This window comes from Cryptomeria japonica, chromosome 2 (genome assembly GCF_030272615.1).
Source record: "Cryptomeria japonica chromosome 2, Sugi_1.0, whole genome shotgun sequence".
NCBI classification, from domain to species: domain Eukaryota; kingdom Viridiplantae; phylum Streptophyta; class Pinopsida; order Cupressales; family Cupressaceae; genus Cryptomeria; species Cryptomeria japonica.
Genome location: NC_081406.1, coordinates 532,949,426 through 532,976,345, shown reverse-complemented (window position 1 = coordinate 532,976,345; position 26,920 = coordinate 532,949,426). Strand labels below are relative to the sequence as shown.

Sequence of the window (26,920 nt, the reverse complement as noted above, 5' to 3'; positions counted from 1 at the left end):
AGATCTTCAATGGAAGGCTTTATGGTAAAAATAATAAAAGTCGCTCCTAATTTTTGTGCAAGCTACTAAATGGGAAATTTAAGGACAGGTATTCGTAGGACTACTTAGCTTATTTTGATTAATAGCTCAACTTTAAGTAACAATTTGGAGAGTTGATGGCCTCAAAAATATTTAATTTTGCTAATTATTTTTAAGTAATTATCTTAAATTGTATTTTTATTTAAAATTATTAATAATAAATTTTGCAAGTAAAATTTGAAAAAAAGATTGAAGACATGAATTTTTTTTGTGAAATAAGATGTCATTTTTCTTACTATGCATTTACTAGGTACTTATTTTCAGCTCTCTTTTTTAAAACTTATTTTCAAATAGAAATAAAATCTAATTTAACATTTTATCCAAATTATAAATTTACACCAAAATATTCCAATCAATTAAATTTAAACAGAAATTACACTTAAAAGACATATGTGCCATGCTGACAATCTAGAGTGCGCCTAACATATCTAAAGCAAGACATTTTCCCATCCGACGAAGAAAAATCTAAATTACAGTCTGCTTATTGCTCCGTGTCATTACATATGACTGGCGCGTGGCTGCCTGTTGCCACGCATTTAAATATTTTAATCGCGCTCTCAATATTATCACAATGGTGTTTCAGGTGCCTTCTTTCCATCCTCCGCCTGGCTTGCTTTCTTCACTACAGATCACAGGTACGTTTGCTTTTTCTCTTCTTTTTTCAAACTTCAGACCGGGAAAATGAATCCTTATAACTTCATAGGCAGCATAACGAGTTTTATTTCGTGGCGCCTTTTTTCCCTGAGGGGGAAAAAATATGCTTTTAGCAGCAACATGACAAGAGTTCTAGACTGTTCGTTGCTCAGAACTTATGTGGTTGAATCTTAGTCCTATTTGTAGAGCCTCCTTTCCACACAAGTAATTTGCTTAGTACTCCTGCGGAGGTGCCCATTTCAAGTTATTCGTTCCCACTTACATAAATTCTGCACAGTTCATGGGTTTAAAATGCAAATATCAAATTACCATGCTAAAAGAGACTAGCCATGAGGAATTTTAGTCCATTGACCTGCAAGATGATGCTTATACATAATATTATTCTTTGGATAAGACAACTTTAGTGAGAGCTTAGAGCAGAGGAGAGGTTGCTCGTTCTGCAAAAATTCAATTTGATTTCTCATTCAACAGCTTGCAAACTATTCATGGGTTGTTTTTTAGGAAAAAGAAGCTTAATAAACTTGTACAGTAGAAACAGTGCATATAGATCTGAAAAATTAGTAGATTGAAAGAGAAAGTAAATATGCAGGATATAGCACCGTAATCTTCACTATTCACTATGACATAAAATTCAATAGCTCACAATACAACAATTGAATTTTTATTCAACCCTTATCATGCCTAGGTATTAATAGGCACATCAAAAAAGTAAAACAGTTTTACAATTTGCACGAATACTTCAAAACCAGGGTGAAAATAGGAAGCCCATAAAAACACCCAAAATTCTTTTTAGGAAAATATGTTAAAGCCAGTGTGAAAATAGGAAGTCCATAAAAACACCCAAAATTCTTTCTGGGAAAATATGTTAATTGAAAACTTTAAAGCACGACAAAGTATACAACACGTTTCCAACAGGCTTGAAGTATAGCACTGTTTTGAGTGTCCACCATTGTGAAAATATAGGCAGCAAAACTATTCAGATTCTCATCTCCATATGCTTATATAGGCAGAGCAAACCCTATTTCTGGATGTTCAGATGCCAGATTATTGGGCTTTAACCATTTGCATGGCTGACCACACACAACCCATTTCTGGTATCATAAGGGGCCAGCAGCTAAGTTTTATAGCGCCTCAGCATGCGAACGGGATGCCTTAAGTTCAAATTATTAGTGAAAATAACATGGAATCAAAGCGTGCTTGGGAGATCTACACAAAGGAATGTACCTGTAGGGGTTCTTAAAAGAAGAATCACCCTCTGCATCTCAAAAGAACCTGTTGCTCAGCGCTCCAACCCATCATGCTATGGAAGATCCTATGTTCCAGTCCTAACTAGTCAACAATAACAAAGCTGGCATTGTTGGGCTTTAGTGGAATTAATTTTTTTTCGCTTGATCAGAATTTCCTGGCTTTAGATGACTCTTGCAGATTCCTGCTAGAAGATTTCTCACCGGCACAACTTGGGATTTGGTTGTCTTCATAAGTTCGTTTATCTTGCGAGTGATAAGTCTTACCATCTCAAATTTTAATACATAAATCATAACGTTTGTTATTGAGTGCCTTTATCAAAATTAGTGTGTGTGGAGATTAATTGAATCACATGGGCCATTGGAATGTCAATTGTTGAGAATGGCAACAATCAGTCTCTTTTATCATTTAATGGTTATAGCACACTAGGAACTTTGTTCCTTGTTGGAAGGTATTTTATCTTTTATTAGGATCGTTGGATTTGTTGAGACTAGCAAATTCATTGGAGTGTTGGAAAGGGAAAAAGTTCCAATTTTCAACACATTGTTGATATACTCTTCATTTGCAAATATGTGGTTATAAGAATGGTCTCACACTTTTGTTTAGTTAAAGGACATGGAAGACAAAAAGGTTGGCAATAACAACAAGAGCAAATGAAAAGATACAGTTGGATATGTTTGTGTAAAGTGGAAAATTTGGAGCTTAGTGCATTCACCATGTGGAAAGGAGAAATCACTAAGTTAATTTTCTCTTGGAGGATTTTACATTCAAAAGAGGGGATGAATCCACTAGATTCAGTCACTAATCAAATTAGGACTGAATACTGAGTAGATTGATTGGAATGGAATGTGTTTGACCCTTTTTTGTAAGTTGACTAATTGAATTAAGACTAAGTGCTGGAAATGAAGACAAATATGAGAAAACACCGAGTTACAGATTCAGAATTTCGTCATGCACTTGGATTTGAGAAGTTTGAGATGATTCGGAGCTGCTCTTCGAAATCTGCCAAAAGTTGTAGGGATCATGTCCGGGCCAGGTTGCCCCTCTCTTGGTCCTCCGAACTTTCCACACATCAAAAAGGGTTTTTCTGTCTCTGCAAATAAAGCTTAATTCTAGAAGTACAACTACGCACCTGCTTCCTGCACACAGAAAGAAAGGGAAATGTGTTGGGAATAGGGGTTTGCCTTTAGGTCAAACCCTAGTTTTGGAATTAACCAAGTGGTTGAAATAATGTAATTGAAATGACTGGAAGTAGAAATCCTCATCTTTGAGGGGACGTTGAATTGATTGAAAATGAAATGCTTATACCTCCTTGTGAAGTTTTGCTTGCCTCCACATGGAATTATGATTTCATGAATTGGAATGATGATCTCCTCTTCAATGCTTGAAATCTTGACTCTATTGCTGCTCCAAAGCTTGAAGGAAGACTGGAAATGCTCAATTGCTTTTGAATGCTTGAATGCTCGATCTCTTTAATGCTCGGATGCTTGATTGAATTTCATGATCTATCAAACGAGAGGGGAAATCCCTCTTATATACTTGCCCATAGGATTAATTGATTTATTTTCCGACATGAGTCGACATAGAAGAGTTTTCCCGCTTCAAATTTGAGATAGGTCAGGGGGAGGGGCCCAAGGATAGGTCCCCATTAAGGGGGACCGGGGCGCCATGCCTTGGTCCTGCCCTAATTTGGGACAGGATCAAGGTGGCAGCTGGGTGCATCATTGAGCTGAATGAAGTTTTTGACATGTGTGAGCATAATTAGGTCTCTGATTAGGCCGAGGGGCGCAAACACTAAGGCGAAGACCCAAATGCGGTCGAAAATTGCAAGGGGTACAATTTTAGGACGTTACATTTAGCCCCCAATTTAGTGGGAGTATGAGATAATGCAAATACTCGCAGTAAAAGTACAAGGAATTTAGATTGAAAGATTTCCACCACATCAAAGAGGCAAGATTCACCAAGCCCCCAGTGGACTTAGGATCTTACGACTTCAATGATAAGGTAAAAGGGAAGATCATGAGAGAGGAGAGAACCATGACTACAACTAGTAAGGTTCTCTTACTATGAGTCATGAAAAGAAAAAGCACCAAAAATTACAAAGCAAAGACAAAGTTTGCGAAGTAACTTTGAGTGACAAAAGAGAGAACCATGAGCGGAGTGTATGCCCCCACGTTAAAGCGATTGCACACGCCTTGCTGGGAGCAATTGCTTTAAGGTAGGATACACCTGAAAAGACAAGCACATTATCGCAATAATTTAGTCCCCAAGAGAGAATAAATCAAAGGATAATGAACACAAAACACGAGGTGGTTTCACCTAACTTTGGAGTCATTATGCTTTTTATGATAACCCATGTATATATATGTGTGTGTGTGTGTGTGCATAGAATTGTCCTCATCCCCCAAAGAAAGGAAACCACCATGGAAGAAGGGAACACATGTGTCTTTTGAGTCAACATGGAAGAGACCAAAAGAGATCTCAATGCTTTGCATCGTCCTCAAGTAGACAACACTAGGGACAACAAATAGAAGAATGGGGAAACAAATAGAAGAATGTCACAAACAAGCAAGAGAGGGGAGAGAGAGAGAATCTATGGTGCTAATGAAGCTAATCAAGCACGTCATCCTCCCCCCGATCTTGCTAATCATTATTTCGGAAGGTGGACAACATGCAAGAGGAGCCACATTGAGCATAGTAGATGGAGCTATCACAAGTTCCAAACAAGGACCATGCTCTAATGACGAGTCACTTTGTTCGTTACTAGGAGCTAGGGTTAATGCTTTTGAAAAATTTGCAGATAAATCATTGTCAACATCAACATATTCATATTCATCAGTAGGAACATTTTCATCATTAACAACATTTTCACCTATTTCTTCATCAAGATTTATAAGAACTCTAATAGGAATAGAACTTGAACCATTATTTGTTTTAAGTATTTTGCATCTTGGAGAATTAGGTTGAACATCTTGTTTAGGAGAAAATGGAATCATGTCAACAGCTGGTGTTTTAGGAGAAGAAATGGTTTGGGAAACAACTTCACGAGCTCTAGCACGATGTCTCCGTCGGCGTTCTCTCGCACAACGGTTTCATCTAGTTTTGGCTGAAATTTGAGGAGGTTTAGGTTCATCAGGTATAGGTTGCATCTCTTGTTTTAGGGAAGGATGAATGGGCTGAGGTCTTTTAGGTTGGAAAATAGGAGAGGCCAGTTGTTTCTCTCTATAAGATGAAGGAGGAGGAACCACACCATATAAAGGAGGAATGGGAGGTGTAGGAAGGAGACCGAGTCCATCATGAGGAGGAGAGACAAGTCTACCCTTAGAAGGAATAGATTGATGCTTAGGAGGAAGAGCTTTTCTACATTTGGGAGGAAGAATAGACTCATCCATAGGAGAAGGAATAGATTTTTCTTTAGGAAGAAGAATATCTCTTTTCTTAGGAGAAAGGATACTCTTCTCTTTAGGAGAAGGAATAGGTGCCTCATCGGGAAGAAGATTATTTCTTTCCTTAGGAGGAAGAATAATCTTATCCTCCAGAAGGGGTATATGATCATCAAGAGGAATGCTAAGTGTTGGATTTCTAGGTTTACTCAAGGATAAAATCATTTCATTTTTCCAATTTTGATATGATATAAAGAGAGCATCACTTCTAGGTTGAAGAGGCTGGAATTGTTTGGACCAAAAGTAATCAAGACAAATGTCTCCATTCCTCACTACAGGTTGATACATGCTATGATTAATAGTTATGATTTTACCATTATGAGGAAATTTCAAACACTTATGAACTGTGGAAGTGACCGCTTTCATGGAAGAGAGCCAAGGATGTCCCAACTTCACACGAAATTGATTGGATGTAGGAATGATAGCAAATTGAACATCTAAGCATTTAGTGTTGACATCAATAAGAAGTGTGATAGAACCAATAGCAAGACAAGAAAAACCATCAAAAACTTTAACTACCACTTCAGTATCATCATATATTACTTGATACAATTGCAAAGTATAAAGAAATTCTTCAGTTATCACATTAACCATGCAAGCAGGATCAATAAGCACTCCTCTAGCAGGTATATCTTTGATTTTTGCACTTATGTATAATGGGCCATCGGGTGCTTTAATGGTCTCACTAGGATCAAATGTGATGCATAAATCTTTAGGAGGTTTTTGTTGATCTACGAGGTTCACCACATTATTAGATTCAAGGCCAACATCATTGGGAGAGAAAGCAAGATGATCAGTCTCAATCACATTAGTCGAATGGGATGGTCAAGGATCAGTGAAAATTTGAAGATTTTGATTAGGAGGAGCTATGGATTTGTTTCCTTTATCATTCACACCTGCCACAGATACGGTATTGTTATCAATCAATTCTTGAATCCTACTTCTCAATGAAAAACATTTTTCAGTATCATGACCAGGCTGACGATGGTATTGACAAAAGGATTTAGCATCAAAGTAAGGTGAAGTTGTCTTAGATGGATCAATTGGTTTGATTTGGGGAAGTTTTAACACATTCCTTTGTATTAATTGAGACATAATGCTATGCAAAGATTCATTCAAAGGATTAAATTATATTTCTCTTTTAAGTATTTAGATAAAGGAGGCACACCTGTAGTGGCTACCAGTTGATTGTTGTTGTTGTCATTGAATTTGATGAATCCTTTGTTTGGTTTGAACTTCGCAAACGGTTGTTGAGCACTATCACCCTTATCACTCGGAGCCATGGAAGGAGATGATTGTTCCAATTGACTCACAGTTAGTTGATAATTGTGAAGTACTATGCACAACTGCGGAAAGGAAGTAAACTCAGTTAAAAGAAGTTTATCCCTAATATTTTGTTTTAAATTAGCCATAAAAATATTTTGAATATCTTGATCAAGCACATGAAAAGAAATTTGAGAATACAAATGCTTATATCTACCATAAAATCAGTCACTTTTTCTTTAACACCTTGTTTACAATGCATCAAATCAGTCAAAGTAACTTTAGGACCAATGTTATTGTGAAATTGTTGAATAAAAGCATTAGCCAGTTGTTGAAAAGAAGTAATAGAATAAGGAGGTAAAGAATAATACCATTGCAAATCTCTATCCCTTAATGTTCTGGTAAGCAATTTCGCTAACAATCTTTGATCACGAGCAAAGTCACTACACAAAGTTTGGAATCTTTTAACACAAGTTAAGGGATCACCTTTTCCATTATAAAGTTCCAATTGAGGGACTTCTACATGCTTAGGAGGGATAGCTCTAACAATGTCATTGGATAATGGGCTCGCTACATCAAATGTGGGCATATTATACTTGGATTGATTCATAGAAACTATTTGTTGTTGTAAGGAAGACACTGTTTGGGCTAGATTATTGATTGTAGCTTCAGTAGAAGGGTTGAAATTAGACATGTTGGATTGAGAGGGAGGAGTAACATTGTTGAATGAAGGAAGAGATTGAGACTAAGGAGGTGGGACACTATGATAAGTAAGTAATGGAGAAGGTTGGGTAACACATGGAAGACTCATAGGAGGAATGGAGGAATTGTGATTGAAGGAATTGCCCCTTTGACTAACATTTATAGTGATTGGGTAACAAGGGGAACACTCATGAAAGAAGAGGTGTTGCCCCCATTACTAACATTTGTAGGTATGACATTTTGTATAGAGGTAGCCATGATGTTTGATGTGAAGGTAGGCACACTAGCCATAGGAGTTGTTAAAGGAATGGAATGATTAACGTGACTAGGAGGTTGTGTATAACCTAGGTTTTTAGCACAACTTTTCATAGGCATGATATTAGAATCAACAATATGAGCAATACCACGCAAGATATCAACACTATGTTTATCACTTTGAATCATTCTTTTTAATTCTTCAATCAATGAAAGAGATTCACTTTCCAAGTATTCTTGACTCATCCATTGTTGAAGATTGTCAAATTGATTGTCCATCTTCGCCAATTGGTCAACAAATACCCTAGTTAATGACTCCTTATTATGAGAATTATCAAGAGGATAAACGGGAATATCTGTAGGATTGGAAGAACCACCAATATCCTCATTGAAAAAGCTAGCCAAATTAGGTTCCATTTCCTCGGTATTTAAACATTGGGTGGCCTTAATTCTACAACTCTCCTTATGGGGATACTATAGGTAGGACTAATAGTAGTAAAACTCATGCACTAAGCGAGGGAAATTGGAAATATGATTTTTAGAATACAAAATTCTAGGAAAAATGATTGAAAGAATCAAGAGTAATAATGTAATCTCCTAGGAATTTGAAATTTAAAATTAGGGCTTTGCTAAAATAACCTCTTAATTTAAAATCATCCCTTAGAAGATAGAAATTTAAATTTAAAATTAGGGCTGAAAATGACCTCTTAATTTTAAAAATTTGAAAGGAGGGAAGTTCAAATTAAAATTAGGGTTGTCCAAATCCAACCTCTTAATTTTAAAATTTTGGAATGTTGAAATATTGAAGAAATCAATTTAATTTTAAAAATTAGGGTATATGTAATTAACCACTTAATTGTAAAATTTAAATTGAAATGAAAATGTTGAAATTCAGATTTGTTTTCAACCTTAGGGCGACCTAAAATCATTAAAATTTCACAAATCTTTGGAATTGAGTAGTAAAATACAATCAAAACAGACAACCGAAATTTGAGAAAAAGTTGGGACCAGGTAGGTAGCGACTTGGTCTGACCAACTTTTTACCAAATTTTTAGAGAAGCAAGATATTGTGATTTTAATGCAAATTTCAGAAGGATATGGGAATTGGAGATGTCTAGATATGCGAAAATAAGCCTTGAAGGTCGAAATAGGACACACTTAGGATGTTTGAGAGGATGATTAATTGAAAGAAACCAAAAAAAGGGCACACTTAAGGGCTGACTTTTATGAAGTTTAGAAGTGCAACAAGAGGCTTTAGATTTAATTGAGTCAATTAAATGCTTAAAGGAAAATTGAAAAGTGCACAAGATTAATTTAAAAAGTGCACAAGATTAATTTAAATTTAAAAATTAGGGTTTGTTGCATAAACTGCTTAATTTTAAAAAATTTAAATTTAAAAAATTTGAATGTCGTAAGGTGGGAAAGTGAATTTTGAAATTGAAGCAAGGACTCAAATCTGAAAATTAATTCAAGATCTACACAATCCACAAGTTCAATTTTCAAGTTAAAAATTAGGGTTTTTTGATTTAACCACTTAATTTTTTCTAATTTAAAAAAAAAAATTGAACATGTAAATGAAAACTTGAATTATAAAATTGAAAAGTTCTCAGATCTGAAACAATCAATCCAATTTAGACAAATCACAAGCTCAATTTTGAATCTAAAAATTAGGGTTTTTGTGAATTTAACCTCTAAATTTTTGAAAATTGCACCTCTCGGTTCTCCGAACTTTCTGCGCATCAAAAAGGATTTTTCCGTCTTTGCAAATAAAGCTTAATTCCAGAAGTACAACTGCACACCTACTTCCTGCACACATAAAGAAAGGGAAATGTGTTGGGAATAGGGGTTTGCCTTTAGGTCAAACCTCAGTTTTGGAATTAACCAAGTGGTTGAAATAATGTAATTGAAATGACTGAAAGTAGAAATCCTCGTCTTTGAGGGGATGTTGAATTGATTGAAAATGAAATGCTTATACCTCCTTGTGAAGTTTTGCTTGCCTCCACATGGAATTATGATTTCATGAATTGGAATGATGATCTCCTCTTCAATGCTTGAAATCTTGACTCTATTGCTGCTCCAAAGCTTGAAGGAAGACTGAAAATGCTCAATTGCTCTTAAATGCTTGAATGCTTGATCTCTTGAATGCTCGGATGCTTGATTGAATTTCATGATTTATCAAATGAGAGAGGAAATCCCTCTTATATAATTGCCTGTAGGATTAATTGATTAATTTTCTGACATAGGTCAGGGGGAGGGGCCCAAGGATAGGGACCAGAGCACCACGCCTTGGTCCTGCCCTAATTTGGGGCAGGATCAAGGTGGCAGCTGGGTGCATCATTGAGCTGAATGAAGTTTTTGACATGTGTGAGCATAATCAGGTCTCCAATTAGGCCGAGGGGTGCAAACACTAAGGCAAAGACCCAAATGCGGTCGAAAATTGCAAGGGGTGCAATTTTAGAACGTTACAGTTTGTTAGAAGTTGCCATTGACATTATCATCATATTGGACCATGCTTAGCCTACAAATTTTGCCCAATTTTGAATTTAGGCCAGTAGAGAAGCCTTTGATACATTGTTAATTAGGTAAAGAAGAGAAATTATATTAATGTCACCTAACCTAAAAATGTAGGTCAGTGAAATTCATAGAGCAGATAATATCCCAGCTTATGAAATTTAATCAAGCACTGATATCGAAGGAATGTAAATAAAACAAGAGGGGAAACACAAATTATTAAACCTCAACTCATAAGAACAAATAGACCAAAAGATGGAGGTGGGGACCACGACAGGGGACTAATGATGCCATCTGCCTGTTTTTATAAATGGATTTTTTTTATTATATGCCAGATTAATTTGTTATGATGGCAAGTAGATATGGATCCAATGATTTTGTTTTTGTTTTTTACTGACTGCACACCTGCAGGCTAGAAAGCCCTTAGGTAGTAGAGATCCTTTTCTCCAAATATATCTCGTAGTAGTAATCCACCTTCTGGAAGGAAACAGTTGTATAGAGTGGTAGTTGATTGATTATCTATTCTAATTTATTTCCAAACTAATGAAAATTTTGCTGACCTTTTACCTTTCATAAATTCACCTGAGAAAAAATTGAGTGCAAATTCCAGTGGGACGAGAATCTGAAAATGAGTAATTAAAAAATTCCTTCACTTCTGATTCAAAGAAAAGTTCTAGCCACTTTAAGTAGGTATCTTGGACTTAGAGAAGTGAGTAGAGCTTTTTGTGAGCATTGCTTATCAACATGAAGATAGTGTGTTCATCACACCATTATTCATGAGGCCTTTCTATATTTGCATAAAACTGCTCCTACAATCAGGTTTGAAAATAAGCTCTTGGCTTTATAGAAGAGCATAATGAACTTGGCATTTTCAAATCCTTACTTTTCTAACTTGAGGTTTATTGGAATGTTAGGAATTATTTATTATATCATTGGGGGGTTAGGTGGAGGACTAAATCATATAGGTTGCCTTCAACACATTAAGTGAATTCTCTTAAATAGTTTATGTTTATTAAATAGGGCTGTGTGAATGTTGCGAATCTTGGTTTAAATTCCTAAGTTGCTTGTTATATCGGTTAGTAGGACTCAGCCTCACAAAATTATAATATTTTGACCTGGGTACTACACATTATGATACATAACTTTACTAATTATTTAATATTTTTGTTTTTAATACAGCTGGTGCATTCCATTGCCACTTGGATCTCATTAAGACCACTACATTTACTTTTACGACAATTCTGCAATACATCATTCCTTAACTGGGAGTCTATCTTCATTTACTCTAAAGAGACAAGTCCATAATACAATAAACATTAGTTAGAAGCTGTGTAACATTTTCTGCCTTAATTAGATTGCTACATTATGAAAATTCAACTCCTTTGTCATTTTACAGAAAGCCTCATTAGTACTGTGAAAATCTTTAGGAGGACATTGTGGCAATAAGTGTTCCAACTAACTGCTATACAAATCTGGTGGGTATCCCTACTAGTTAATGCTAGTTTTGACCATATTCTTGGTTGCAAATTAGAGGCCCTTGATATCTTGTTGGCACTTTTTGATCTTTCTTGTATATGGCTGCTATTTATTTTGTGAATGCTGTATTTGATCTTCTCAGTGGAAGGTGTTCTGAGTTGTGAAAGACATAAACAGATGACATCTAGTTAAACCAACCTAAAGCCTACTTATGCTAATTTCTCCCTTTTGTCATCCCCAAGATTGACATACAATAATACAAAATAGTTTTCCTTGTCCTTCAGAAGGATGGTCATACTCCAAAGGATCAATTAATTACTTAGCAGTTAAAATCGAATTCAGGATAACAATTGCACGTCATCTTTACAGGCTTTGTAGCAAGCTACTATAGGATTTGAATTTAAGGGAATATTATCCATCTCCTGTACGCATCTGTGTTGCTGTGAAAAAAATCTAATTCATGAAGATCCTAAGATGCTGGGACATGCTGGTGTCAGCAATACATTACTAGTTTTGCAACTATATCTTTACTGAAAAAAATATAATTCATGAAGATTCTAAAATGCTGGGACATGCTGGTGTCAGTAATACATTACCAGTTTTGCAACTATATCTTTACCGATCCTACTTCTGTGATTGTGTTGCTTGTGGTACTTGTTGTGACGTTTTCACACATCACCCCATTGCAAATGGGAACCCCCTCTTTTCGCTGAGTAAACCAAGTCTTTTGCAATCTGTGTTGTCTCCCGATCCAAAGGAATGAGTTATAAGGTCTTGTTGGTCTGGATTATGGCCTTTGGAAGTAATGAAGTGACTAAGTAGGGAAGAATTCTTAAGGAATATACAGCGTAGACAAGATACCGTCTTAATATTGTCATCAAGTTGAGAATTAGGGTTTTAATGCATTGAGAAATGCATTGTGCTTATTGCTTTATCCTTCAAACTTTGCATTTTGCTAACTATGAACTTGATTGATACTTGTACTTCACAATGTTTCCTTGTCTTTCTTCATGTACATTACAGGGAGCAAGACTTTGGATGCTTCTAGGAGGACATTGTTGAGCGGGTGATATCATCATCCAAGGAAGAGATTGCAATAATAGAACAAAGAATGCACAGTTAGAGGAATGGAATGATAGAAACTTGGCTAAGTGTCAAGATAACCCTGAGAACTAATATGAGGAAATGAAAGAGAATCAACCAAAATTTTGGCTAAGTTTGGAAGCATGTATTGTCTATTTAGGGTTTTTTTATCCTTTAGACTTGAAAAAGGAAATTTGTAACCTTGAGCATAATAAAATCTGAGGCTAAGTATAGAAAGAGAATCCTTCAAGGAAGCCACCGGCGAAATTTGAGCATTTTCTGAGAACTTTCTATTTTTAGAAAGTTTCACTGTGGCCCCAATTGGCCTAATTTCGCATTTGGATAATGCTTTCTGCTTCAAAGGGCCTAACAGTAAAATTTGAGTATTTTCTGAAAACTTTCTATTTTTAGCAGTATCTATTTTTAGAAAGTTTGACTGTGGCCCCATTTGACCTAATTTTGCGTTTGGACAAAACTTTCTATTTTTAGCAATTTCTATTTTTAGAAACATTAGAATGTTGACTGTAAGTAGCGTAGATATCTAGATTCAATTCTAGAAGAACAAAGATGAAATGCAGTGTAAAAAGTCAGTGCAGAAGGAAAAATCCTCCTTTAGGACAGAAGTGTGCTCAGGAGTGGAAATTCTTCTTTGTGGAGGAATTTGGTGAAAAGGAAAAATCCTCCTCCAGGCCAAAAGTGCGCTTAGGAGTGAAAATTCTCATCACATGAGGAATTTGGCGAAAAGGAACCAATCCAAAAGTGTGCCTAAGAGTGGAAAATCTACCTCGAGAAGGAATTTTCCGCAAGGAAAAAATCCTTCTCCCTAGCAAAAGTGGGCCCAAGTCTTGGAAATGGCAAAAATTTGACCAAGTATGGGAAAATTCCTTCTTCCCCCTCCAAGTGCACACCCAAGCATTCATGAAGTTATGGAAATTGAAAATTTGGCTAAGTGTTGGAAAATCCCTCCATGCCATCCCATGTTTGCCCAAGCATTCTCAAGGCATAGAAACTCAAAATTTTGACTATGGAGAAATTCCTTCTCCAAGCTCCAAATGCGCCCATCTCCAAAATGTCAGAAAATGATAAAACATCAAGGATTCATCTATCCAATCCAAAGGCAACATCATGATGTCAAGAGGCATGGAGGTTCAAGATGAGCAAATCCAATTTACGACATACAAGTTCAAGAAGAAATCCAGTCTTAGGAAGTTCATGGAAGAAGAATTCCAGTTCCAAACCTCGAGGAGGACATTCAAACTCCAAATATCCAGGCTCCAAGGCAATCTAGTTCTAGACCCCAAGGATCCAAAGTTCAATTGCAAGTGAGAAGAAGAATTTACAACATCTTGAATTTCCTCCGGAAATCGAAGATTAAAAGTCAGAAGGAAAAGACTCGAGGAATGACAGTTGTCGACAAGAAAAGAAGACAACCAAGTTCTCCCAAATGATAAGAGGAGGATCAGGATTGAAAATTCTAAATGTTGTAGTTCCCAGAGTACACAAAACAAGGGATGAAATCACTCTAGAGGAGTATGATGTAATAGAGATTGATTTAGGACCTACTTCAAGAGCCCAAGCCATCGAGGATTTTGGTGACTCCACTCAAGCATTTAAAGATCAAATCAGGAAATTGGAAGGAAAGCACAAGAAGTTGAAGATTGACCATAAAGCCTTAGGTGGATATGTGCAGCACCTAATGAAGCCAATTAGACAGGAAGATGAGACATTTGTTCCACCTACTGCCCTTCCATGGGAATTAGTTGAAGGCCTTGAAGAAATGAAGATAATTGCTTAGGGAACTAAAGATTGGTTGAAGAAAGTTCACAAAGAGGCAGATACATTCATTCAGGACTTAGTGCAAATGTATAACGGGATTTTGGCCATCCTCAGTTTAATCCAGGATATTGATCACGCTTGGGAAGACACTTATATCTAACAAGACAAGACTATCCCACACCTAGGAGCATTGATGGAGATTCCTCTAGACACATTGATGGAAGGAGGGGTAATTAGGGAAAAGGAAGCGTATGACTTCTCCAGATGGTATTGCGTAGTGTATTAGGAAAAGAAGCCTTCGAGAAGTCAAATGAAGAATCAGCCCGACTAAGGAGAATACTCAAATAAATTCAAATGGAAATCCTCTCCTCAACGGAGGAATTGTTTGCGCAAGAAATGGGATATAAGTAAATGACCATAGATAATTTGAAGAGTAGGGTCAAGGAATATGTCTTCAAGGACATGAGTTCTTTCTCGGGGAGTCACCTGGATGACATTTCCATATTCATCAGTTTCATGAACAAGCATGGGAGAAGACTCTCAGTCAGTGTGAAAAGGATACCACAGTTATGGAGTACAAGCATGAGACTACTCCAAGTGTCTTTGTAGATGAACTTGAGATAGTGATGTCTAGACTCATTGAATTTGCCAACAAAGAGAGAGATAAGGCTTACTTCTAGATGATGATTTGTTTGATGCTTAGTTGACATCTAGTTGTTGGTTCTTTACTCTAGTTCTTTTTGCATAAAAGGTGGTCATTTACTTTGAAATCCTAATTAGGGTTCCATCTTGTAATCTCGGCCCTTGATTTCAAATCAATCTTGGTCATTCATTTGTGGGAGGGCCTCTATAAATGCCCATGCCTTCTCATTTGTAAATCATTAGATAGCTCATTAGAAATAGAGAGCTCTTGCTCCTTAGAGTAGAAGTAGAGTAGGAGAAGGAGAAGACATTGTTGTAAGACTTGGAGAAATAAAATTTGATTTCATTGAAGATGTGGTGGATTCATGTTTATTTCAACTTGTTGCATGGTGTTCCTTCGATTTCTCAAGTTGTTAGAAGTGCATTGATGTTAATGGAGAATGTGACAATGTTTGATGAATTTCAATGGTTCATACTTTTGCACTTAGATGATTTCTATTTGCAATGTGAAGTTAGCTTGAGCCTTTTTTATATGGATGCTTAACTTCTATCATGGAATGTACATTGTTCATTGTGATGGTGTTCGTGGTGATATGAAAACTCTTTACATAATCCCTAGAAGATTGCACCAGTTCTCGTGGAGTTGTTGTTGAGCATGGCAAAGTAGGACTTGGTTACTAGGTATTCGTCCATTGGAGCATGATCTATTACCCTCATTGTCCCTAGGAGTAGATTAGAACTTCTTAACCTTTTCCCTTTTGCTCCTTTTTTCCAGTTCTAGTTAAGTCCGTTCAAGGAAGAAGCATCACAATCTTGCAATATCCGATGATGAAGTTCCAGCCATAGCATCAAGAGAAGTGATGAACAACAAAAGCGTAAGTTCCCCTTGGACTACCAGCATACATCATACCAAACTAGCTATATCCATCATAAAGTCGTAAGTTCGTGTAGGAATCTTGGAATCGCTTTTATGAACTTTTGCAATCTTAGCATAAAAGGCGATTTTGCTCAAGAGAGGATAAAGTGTCTTTGGCATTTTTATTCTGTGTTGGTGTGGTCATAAAAAACCCATCAATAGTACCTTTTAAAGTTTTAATTCTTATAATGTGATCATTTGAGTCCATCTTTTTGACTTCCTATTAGGTTCGTGAGCTGCCAAGATGCACTTTGATTCACTTTTTGTGGTTGATTATTGTTTGAAATGGCCATTACTAATGCTTTCAAATGTATAGAATGTGTGATTTAAGTCTTCCTCTTTATTAATCAGATTCTTCCTCTATTATCAATTAGATTCCTTCGTATAATAAGGTCCAATTTAGCCTAACATAGTTGATATCAGATGATTATAGATTGAGTTTTCAGATTCATCCGTGACTTATCAAAATCTATTATTGGGCCATGCTTGAAAGTTTGAAACTAAGTTGGATTAGATTAAATAGATCATTTGTAAGAAAATCAGCAGAAAATTTGTGTTTCTAGTACGATTCGCCCTAGAATTATGAATCAACCATGAAATTGGGCAGGGTATGATTTTTTTGGGTCAGAATTGTGTGGAGACCTTGACATGCATACCTGGGTGATTCCACGTTGGACATGGCATTTTCAAGGCAATTATATTTAATGAAACCCTAAGATTTGTTAAAAAATGTTTGGTTGGGGCATCTTCAAGATGATGGAGGTGAATTCAAGAAGTGTAAAGGCATGAGCCGTTGCAACTGTGATCAGATATGCTGAGCTTAGCACCACATCCAATGCCTACTTATTTGCATTTCAAATAATGAGAGAAGTGCCCACAATCAACAAACGACAAGCTTTGTACAACCTGAGTTGGCCTAGTGGTGGAGATCTTGTGCTCTTGAAAGAGAGGCCACAAGTTCAAATCCCACAAGGGGGTAGGGTATGTACACCTTATCGGCTTTGGCCCATTACCCATAAAAACAAAAAAACAACAAAAAAAAACAAACGACAAGCTTTGTTATGAAAAACTTAAGCCAAACTCAACATTTAGAAAGTCAAATCATAAGCCATGGCTGACCTCACGCTAGCATAGATGAAGAGCAGAGTGGAGATAAACTCTATAATGTATGCTTTCAATGTCTCAAACTTAAACACCTCATTGAAGCTGCAAAAGGCTATTCCCAATGCCAGCTTGATTACAAGATTGCCCCCATTGGGCTATTAAGTTATTAACTTTAACCTTTTTTTAATATAATTTTGTTTATAGGGTTTAATTTTTAAATTAATATTTATAATTTTATTAAGTATTATTAATATATATTTGGAGTATATTGGTCTGCTATTCTGAACCTAATTCCTGTTTTCAGGCTACCAATATGTATATATTTATGATTTTTATATATTTTTTGTAGACATTCCCAGCCCTACAACTCCTTCCACTCCCTCCCCCACCCAAAAAAAATCCTACCAGTGTACTATACCTGTCTACCCATAACTGTACCCAATTCTGATTTGGCAACTTAATTATTCTCTATGAATGTTAACCTCTAGAAGCCTTTTCAAGCTTTCCATGATCAGTGAAGCTCAATTGACGTTAAATGTTGGTGATGCTTGATTGTTTGATGCTTACCAGTCTAGCACTACTATTGAAAAGATTGGTTTGTTATATAGACATTGGAATCAAGAGCATATATTGTGAAATTGGACGGTCCAAGTAGAAAAGGATTTAATATACTAGTTTATATTTTTAATTGGAAAGGTTTTTGTTTTGGTTGGAGGACCAATGCCCTCCTTAGAATACTTCCTGTATGCAAATAATCTATATCTTGCATCAATTCTATTTGGAGGACAAGGATAAATATAATGCAAGTTTGAACCATTAGTTTTATAAATAAATATTTTTTATTTGGCAATGTTGGTTTGCATCGATCATAGGCACATTAAATTTTCAGAAATTTTGTTTTTCCTGATTTTCTTGTCAATCTTTACAGGAAACAACTTCTTTTTTCAATATTCTCACATAAATATGTCTAATGTGAGTAATGTCATCTCTAAATGCATTTGCAGTGGTGTCATCTTGAAATACATTTGCATTGGGATGGTTTTGGACTGATTATGGAACCCCTATATGTATTCTTGTGCAGACTATTATCATTTTTGCGCTCAATGGAGAATATTTGTGTGTACTTGTTCCCTGATAAACTTGAAATTGTAACTTTTTCTTCAATGCAAAACTAACATTATTATAGGTCATGTACAATTTGTATTCAATTTATGAATTTTAATCTTTGTTTATTTTAAAATTTATTTTTCTGACAATAATGCAATGTGGAGCAGGTTCTTGCACCTTTTTGTATGTTGACATTTGCTGCTGCAGTTCGTTTGACGTTTTAATATCCCAAATTGGATGATTTGTGAGAAAAACACTAAGAACAAGGGGAAGAGATAGCCATGGTTGGATCAGTGTTGGATGTCATTGCAAATACTCTCTTTTTTATCATGGAGCCCCTGTCCATGATCAAGCTCTTATGGCAACTCTGTGTGAGAATTGTTTGCTTTCTGACTCTTCCATGGTTTGGGCTTTTCAAGTTCATTTTCAATATATATTTGGACGTGTGTTGGCGGTTAATATTATTGGGCATTGCGGCATTTTCAATTCCTATTCGATTGTTCACTGCTCTGCACAGGGAGAAAGAGGTTGGTAATTATCACATCCTTGCCATGTTCCAATTTCAATATTAAAAGAGCATTTTATTTAAGCCAAAATCCATTGAATTACCATTCCTTTGCAGTTGAATATCAGGTGTTAGTTGTTAATAGAGCTGCATATTATTGTCATGTAATACGTATTAGTGGTTGATTTTATTTTTTATTTTAACTTGCTCGCTACTGAGATGCAGGTGAAATATACTCTCATTTTCATGCATTTTACTATAATGATGCTGAATTTTCAGAATATCGTTATGACTGTTTGGAAACTTAGTATCCAAGTTGAAGGGCACACAATATACTGAGAGGTGGGGCAGGGGCCGAGGGGGCGGAGGGGAGTGAATCACTATATGCAGTTTTCACTCATTCTTCAATGTTAATTACCTCAAATAACTTTGTCAAATAATTATCAGATTTACCTATCATGTATATCAATAATGCAGCACATAAAGCATGTAAATCAACACACATTCACACAAAGGACATCAGATATACGTGGAAACCTAGGATAGGAAAAACCATGGTGAGAATAGCTTCTTGGATATACTGTCCAAATCCAGCGTCACAAATAATGAATCATTTACATAAACTTAAAAACCACTGTGAGAATAGCTTCTTGGATCTACTATCCAAATCCAGTGTCACAAATAATGAATCATTTACATAAACTTGTAGGCACCAACCTATCAGAGACACCAATCCCCTTGAAGCATAGTGAGCACCAAACCACTAGAGACACCAATCTCAATGCCTAGGCCTGAGCAACAGCTCAGGAGCTAGGACCTTAATCTCAACAATATGAAAGATATAAAGTTAGGACCTTCACAATACAACTTGCCTCCTGATCGAATCAACTATTGCAAGCTCTCTTCTATTACTTATGATCTTCTAATAGTGTCGCACATGAATTAGGAAATCTCCATTTGACGCATTCTCCAAAATGCATGATGAACTTGTTGCCTTAGAAGTACATCACATCATCAAGTACTACACGACTAATGACTCTAGGACACTCATATATATGAAGTCTAGTTACAATTACAAATACAAGTCGGCCACATACATAGTTAAGAACTTTACAAGTCAGCCATACAATTTATTTCATCAAACATGTAGTAGGCTAGGTCCAAATGCAAAGAATCTCCTCACACTCTTCACGGAGTTGCTTAATTAGGTCCAAAATGTTATCCTTGTGTAATCACCAGCAGATGCACACGCTACATTCCTTACACGGGTCGGTCATATCAAACGTGCAATAGGTCTAGCCCAAAAAAACTTACACACGGCTCCACACAAGGAAACTTGTCACACAGATCCAACTAAGGATCAAACTGATCGTAGGGAGCATCCACCCTTAATTTTTGGCAGCTGACACTCAAATGAATTGTCACATTAATCTCGAACATGAACCAGGTGTATTAGCAACATAGTAACAGACTGGTGAACCAAACACTATCGTCCACTACACCAGAAATCCAGAAACACAAGATATAGATAGAACATGTGTAGGCATACCCCTCTTCCAAACCACAAGTCATAATTCTTCATCAATTGCAAATATGATTTTCTAAAAGTTACTAGAATGAGCATAGACTGTGTAATTGCAGCCAACTTTTCGGAACAGACTTCAATCAACAAGACATAATGCCTCATGATAATACAAACATGGCTTGAACAATTTTGTAATCCTATCAATCAATGGGACTGCATAAGTCAACCACAACTCAAATGCATTGACGTGACAATGACAGTAGCACAATTCTCCAACTATCTGGATACATCAGAAGTAAGCAGTAGAGCTGCAACAATCTCCTTCATCAATGACAACTTCTGTCCAAAGCTTTGACATCAATGACAGCTTCTGTTCAAACACAAATTATTGATATGCACTCTTCGGTATAGAGTTCATTGTCCTTGCTGAGGTGTTATGGAAAAATTGAAAATACATATTGCTTTGCAAGAAACCAATGAACTTTGATTGACTAAGTGATGTTAAATCCAGATATATACCTAAATAGATCTTGGTCTTGAAAGCTGGCCAATTCCCAAAATTATTACAGCAATGCAATACAACCTGAGACAGCCCTCTAAATTGGCGTGTTAGCCTTGTTTATCTAATACATTAGTGTTTTTATCTTCCCAATATTCAAAATCTAATCTCTATGAGGTGGTACACATAATCCTATACATCTGTCTGACCTATCTGCTAATAGTAGGTATGACTAGGATGGAGAAGAAATATCCACTCACTAAAACCAGCTCTAACTGGAGTACTATATGGTACTAGAGTTTTAGATACACTAAGTTCATCATTGTAGTCACATTCAAATTGCAACACTTATCTTTCTATTATTTTAATTCTAATCGATGCTTCTACTAAGGACCAAAGAACAGCTACCTATCCAACACGTGCCACCTTTATGTAATTAAATCATTGCCTAACATATAAGGTGCGTGCATGCATGCCAATGTGTGCATTTGCCTTAGTGTGTGTGTGCACATGGGTTGTGTGTATGTGTGTGGGTGGGCACAAGTGTGTTCATGTGGGATAATAAATTTGGTAGTATGTTTGTTAACCCTTGGGAGTTTTTTACCTATACATGATAATTCATGAGCTGACATTACAATAACATATAATTTATGTTGAAACAACCTTGACCATTAGAAGATTGACCTGTATATGAATGATAAAAATGAACTCAGAAAGTACATCTTTTGTATATCTGATCTCTCTAAATTTCTTCCATTTCATGCTTTTGGCTGCCTTGATTGTAGTCAGATGAGTGGTGAAGACCTGTAGTTATTGCAGTTGTAGCTGAAAATTTCCTAGATTAATGATTTTGGGATTTCTTGATAAGTTTTTTCTCCAGGTAAACCCTTTTGTTTCTCTTTTTTGTGACGCAGTTTTTCTTTGGTTGTCTTCCTTTTGTGAAAGCATGGATCTGGTTTGAGTTTTCTCAGATGAAAATTTGTAGATATATAGCATGCTGGCTGGAATGCTTGGTAGATTGATATTTATAAATTAATATTGCTCCGTAAATGATTGAGAAAAATAATGCTGCTCTATAGATCTACCACCAAATTTGTGCTGAAGTATGGATTTGATGATTGATGCTAGCTTAGCAAAGGAGTTGTTGCAAAGTGAAACAGAGGAAATCAATGCTACCATGCAAAGAGAATGGGGGCTCCGGCTGCAACGCATTTTGAGTCATTGAGATGATGGAAATTACTCCTGGTTGCAATACAGCCTCACCAAGATGGATGCAAATGGCATATGAATCTCAGGAATATAGAGAAGGATGATCATGCTTAATTTGAGAGCAAATGAATGAAATTGAACTAGGCATAAACAAATAAATAAAGGGATTTTATATGCAACCTCAGATGCAATTCCAAGGAAATGGAAATAATTGTAGTTCCCAATATGAAACATTTAAAGTTTTGAGCAACAAAGAGCAAATTTAGTGATCTTTGTGTTGACTCTTCCCATTTTTGAAAGATCTGTAGGAAACTAGAGGGCCAAGAAAAGGTATGACAGATTATAGAACATTTAGTTCCCTTTTATTTAACTCAAATGAAATAAGCTAAAGGAAAATATACTCGCAAGAGAGCAAATCAACTATGAAAGTTGAGGTAATCCCAATTGGGACGGAGTAATTCAAGTAAAATCTAACAACAGCTCTCAACTGGGATTGGAGGTTTGTCTTTTGTTTCCAGGTGCATTGCTTGAAGAATAATTCTTTAGTTATCTTACTGTTCTAGCTCCTCTGACTTGCCAGCAAACCTAGACCCATCTGCAAAAGGGATGGAATACAAAAAAGCCATGGGAATATGGAGGTAGAAGTCCTAGACAGGATAGGGGAACCAAAAAGGAAGTATAATGGTAAGTTATTTATAAGTAGATTTCTTGTGTATAGTTGAATCCATTGGCCTTCAAGAAAAGAATGAAGGCATTTTCAAGGTCACGCGTGTTTGCAAGCTTGGGTTGTAGATTTCAGATTTGATGAAGATTTGACAAGTGGGTTTTTTGTTAGGGCTCTTTCTATGATGGTTTTTGGGATTAGCTTTTGCTAAAGATCTCCTAAACAAAGATAGACCTCAACCCCAAAACCTATGGAGCTATATGAAGTATGATATACTTTAGGGTGGGAAAAATTTCAAACATATTTTAGGGTATATCTTCATCAGAGAAATATGTATACCATCAAAAGGATTCTATATGTTGTATGGATATGTACAATATGATGAAGTTAGTCTACATTAGTCATCAATGTGTTTAGTCAAATTTTTTTGAATATTTGTGTGGTCGGGTTGCAAGAATATTGTACAAGTTTGAAGTGAAATTTAACTTAACAAAATTAGATTTGGGAGGTTTGTATGGTGATGTCAACATTGGATGTAAAATATTAAAAAAAATTGAATTTTTAAATGTCCGGCCCTTGAGCCCTAGCAAGCTGTCATGCCTAGTTTGTAGGGGCTAAACCCCTTGGTGCTGCGGCTAGGCCAGGTCGTTGTGCCTAGTGATTTGCTCAACACTGCAGCTGAAAAGCTTAGCCCAATCATTGCTTTGGGACTGCCATTGGCCCTAGCCACCATCCACTAACTCGCCACCATCTTGCCACTTATTGGTTTTGAATCAGTCTAATAGAATAGATTTTTTCTAAGAAGCATAACTTTAATAAATGATATTGAATTTTCAACTTATGGGCATTGGAAAGCTTTCTCCAAGCACTATGCAGCGGTATAGGTTTGGTAATCAAATTTTGTTGGTGTCAATTTGTGCTTCAAGCCAACATTGTTCCAAAACAATTAATAGATGATATCAATTGCATATGAAATTGGATTTTGGATTTCAAAGAAGCAATGGAGAGCATTTGAAATGCATTACATAGTGGATCACATGGAGCCTTTCACTTGGATGAGCAAAGAGAGTTTTGTACTTTTTTGAATGCTTGTAGAAGTTTGAAATTCAAGGTGTGATTGTGTGAGCATCCACACAAATTTTGAGGGCGAGAACTTGTGTGAGTACATGTTTTTATGAGATCAATATGACGGTATGATAGGTTATCAATTTGGTGCTTCTTGGTACATGTTTACCATGTATTTGCAGGTTGCTGACTTTGATGGAGAGGTACATAGGTTGTCTTTTGGTTTGACGACATAGTCAATATGCATGTTAAAATACAAGTCTTGGTTTAGTGAGAGTTGAGTGTAAGTACAAGGATGGTGATGATTACATTGTCATGGATATTTATGTACGTTTGAGCATTGACGGCATGATCAGCTATGCAACATTTAGATTGGATTGTGGTATTGATTGGTTCATAATAATAGATGGTGGTGTGGTTCAGTTTTAAAAGGTTGTTCATGATAATAGGTGGTGGTGTGGTTCAGTTTTAAAAGGTTGTTCCTAGATGCCTGTTTAGTTCCTTGACTATGGTCACTCCGTGTTGATTTGTTTGGCAAATTGGATTTGGAGTTGATTTGGTGTTTTTTGTCTTGAGTTCTTTAGGTTATCTTCTTTGTTATCTCAATTTGCAGGCTAATAGTGCGATGATCAGTTTACGTATTGGTTTGGTTTGGTTTGGGATCTATGAGTTATGTAGTTGTGTGGGTTAGTACAACCTATTGATTTTAGTGGGATGACTTAGATGTGGACTTCTATATGCACAAGTCTTTTCATTGTTGCATTGAGATGAGAGGATGGATGATTAGAGGTGCCTGGATAGTTGGTTGTTGGGACTTGTAGTGTGCAGTTTATCTTCTTATCTTGGAGATCTTGGTTATACTTTATTATTTGGAGTTGTTGGTATTGCAATTGAGTGTGTGTGGACTATGGATGATCTTCATTTAGGACATGGTTATTACAATGCCGTGGATAGTTTAGTACATGGTTCAATGGAGTTTTGGTAGTGATGTGGATTCATCACTTGGCTATGGATGATCTAATGTAGTGGTTGTGAGTGACATGGAAAAACTCTTGGATCACGAATTTTGTATACATTTAGAGTACTTTGACATCTTGAGTTCCATTGAAAAGTGATAGTTGTCTTCATGTGGTTGGAGATATTGGCATCTTAATTAACCATGAAGGACTCTTGGAGTGTTTGGTGAAGTGTTGTTTTTGATAGGTGATCCTTGGTTGAAAGGATGTTTGGTATTGTGTCTTGGTTTACTTTGGATATTGGTCGGAGTTTTGACATGATATAGGTGCTCTTGGGAGCATGATATGTTCACCAAAGCATGTGATCTCCTAGGAGGATGTTAGATATTGTGATGTGTTCCTAGATTTTGTAGGTATGTAGTGGGAGCTTTGATAGTAGTTTGGTTAGTTCTCTTGGTACCAAGTATATTGGTCTTTTTCTTGTGAGCTTCATTTAATGTGGCGTTACGTTTGGATTGATCATTTGTAGATACTCATGGATACTTAAAGATTGAGGTGTGGTTGGAGTTCTCATAATTATTAGACTTTTGTTGAGATAGTTTCTCTATGACGAGGTTTCAATAGGAAGATTGAGGAGCCTTCACCTTTATATGAATGTGAGTTTAGAATGGACTTGATAAGGAGATTTCTTAGAGAGATTCATGGTTGCTTGATTTGAGTTTGATCTTCCTTGGTTAGAGAGGCTTACATCCATGTTGGTTATATGAGATGCATATGTTTCGTTTGATTTATGAGATTGAATGGTTGGGTGTTGTTAAGGCTTTTTAGTTGGGGTTTTGTGAAGGAGATCTTATTTGGCACGACTTCACACTTTACCATTTTGGTAGAAGGACATGGTACGCGATATGGTTTGTAGGTTTTCTCTCTTGGTTCTTGTGCTTCTTTTTGGAGCTTTATGTTCACTTGACAATGGAGTTGAGGTTTGCATGGAATTATTGTGATTAATGATCACCATGTTCGTGGTCATTTGTTATTCCATTTAATTGTTTTTCAGTAACAAACATGGGGGACTCTTTAATCTTTTTCTTTTGTTGAGTGTTGGAGAACTTAGATGAGGCATGGAGCCTAGTTGTGAGTGAGTATATAGTGGATTTTGTTGAAAGTATGTATCATGGTGATTGTTCTTTGTATTACATGGTTTGATTATTAGCCACAGCTTGCTATGAGTGTTGATTGGTAGACTTGGTATGCTTTGATCTTTTAAAATTGGACATTACTCATGTAGTGGGAGTTCTTGGCTATGTATGTGCTTCATTGATGGGTTTTATATAGAGAGCTTGTGATTGCAGTTTATGATTTGGATATGCTCTTGTCATAAGTTATATTGATGGTTTTGGATACCTTGGCGTTATGGATGGTTGGATGTATTACATTTACTGTGGTTGCTATTTCCAATCATGTGGGTTTTTTCTTGGTAGTAGCTTGGAGCCTTTGTCAGCACTTGGATTTGATGCTTGTGTTCTTTGGATTTGTGCATCTTCACTTTGGTTTGTTTATTTTCTTCCAAAGGTGGCATGTTGGAGGATGATTGTTCTTGCTTGAGATGGTGGTCACCTTGGATGTTAGCCATCAAGTATCTCGATGGAGCACAAGAGCATGCTTGAGATTCATGTGGTTTTATGGATGGCTATGATGAATTATTTTGTTAGTTGACTTCTATGCAATGAATACAAGTGTTTGTACACCTTGCACAAGAAAAGATAAATTTAAGTTTTGTAAAATAAATAGTTTGTCAAATTCACTCAGGGCATGATCCCAGTCTCATTTCTTATGATGTTGGGGCCTTGCACTCAACAAGACTTGGTCCCTGGTGGGCTCATTTAGAACCATTCAACTTAACCAACAGATCAAGGGCTCATTGATTCTTAGTTGAGGAGGTTTCAACCTAAAGGCTTGTGCCCCCGCCCCCGTATTGGGTAGCTAAAAGTTCTTTTTGGATATAAATAAATAAATAATTTTTTGTACTGCACCTTTGGAGATGTGTTTAGTCACATTAAATATTTATTTGGGTCCATTTGAAAATTGTATTGTAATATTGGTTAGATATTTTGTGTGGGTTGCACATTGGAAAAATATTTTGGAGATGTGTTCAGTCACATTAAATATTTATTTGGGCCCATTTATAAAATTGTATTGTAATATTCATTAGATATGTTTGCACATTGGAAAAATATTTAATTTT

General features: G+C 36.2%; 1 protein-coding gene and 1 long non-coding RNA gene across 3 annotated transcripts in view; one reads left to right on the top strand and one right to left on the bottom strand.

The window, feature by feature from the left end:
* Positions 1–371: 371 nt before the first annotated feature.
* Positions 372–26,920, bottom strand: part of LOC131052176 (uncharacterized) — a 33,796-nt gene continuing 7,247 nt past the window's right edge. Inside the window, exon 2 of the long non-coding RNA XR_009107297.2 lies at positions 372–1,001. This is a non-coding gene — a long non-coding RNA (uncharacterized LOC131052176). The remainder of the gene's footprint in view (positions 1,002–26,920) is intronic.
* Positions 584–26,920, top strand: part of LOC131052175 (uncharacterized) — a 32,616-nt gene continuing 6,279 nt past the window's right edge. For both annotated transcript variants that reach the window (XM_057986790.2, XM_057986789.2), the window contains exons 1-2: positions 584–713; positions 18,423–18,782. In XM_057986790.2, the coding sequence (XP_057842773.2) occupies positions 18,537–18,782 (246 nt within the window). In that variant the 5' untranslated portion in view covers positions 584–713; positions 18,423–18,536. The remainder of the gene's footprint in view (positions 714–18,422; positions 18,783–26,920) is intronic.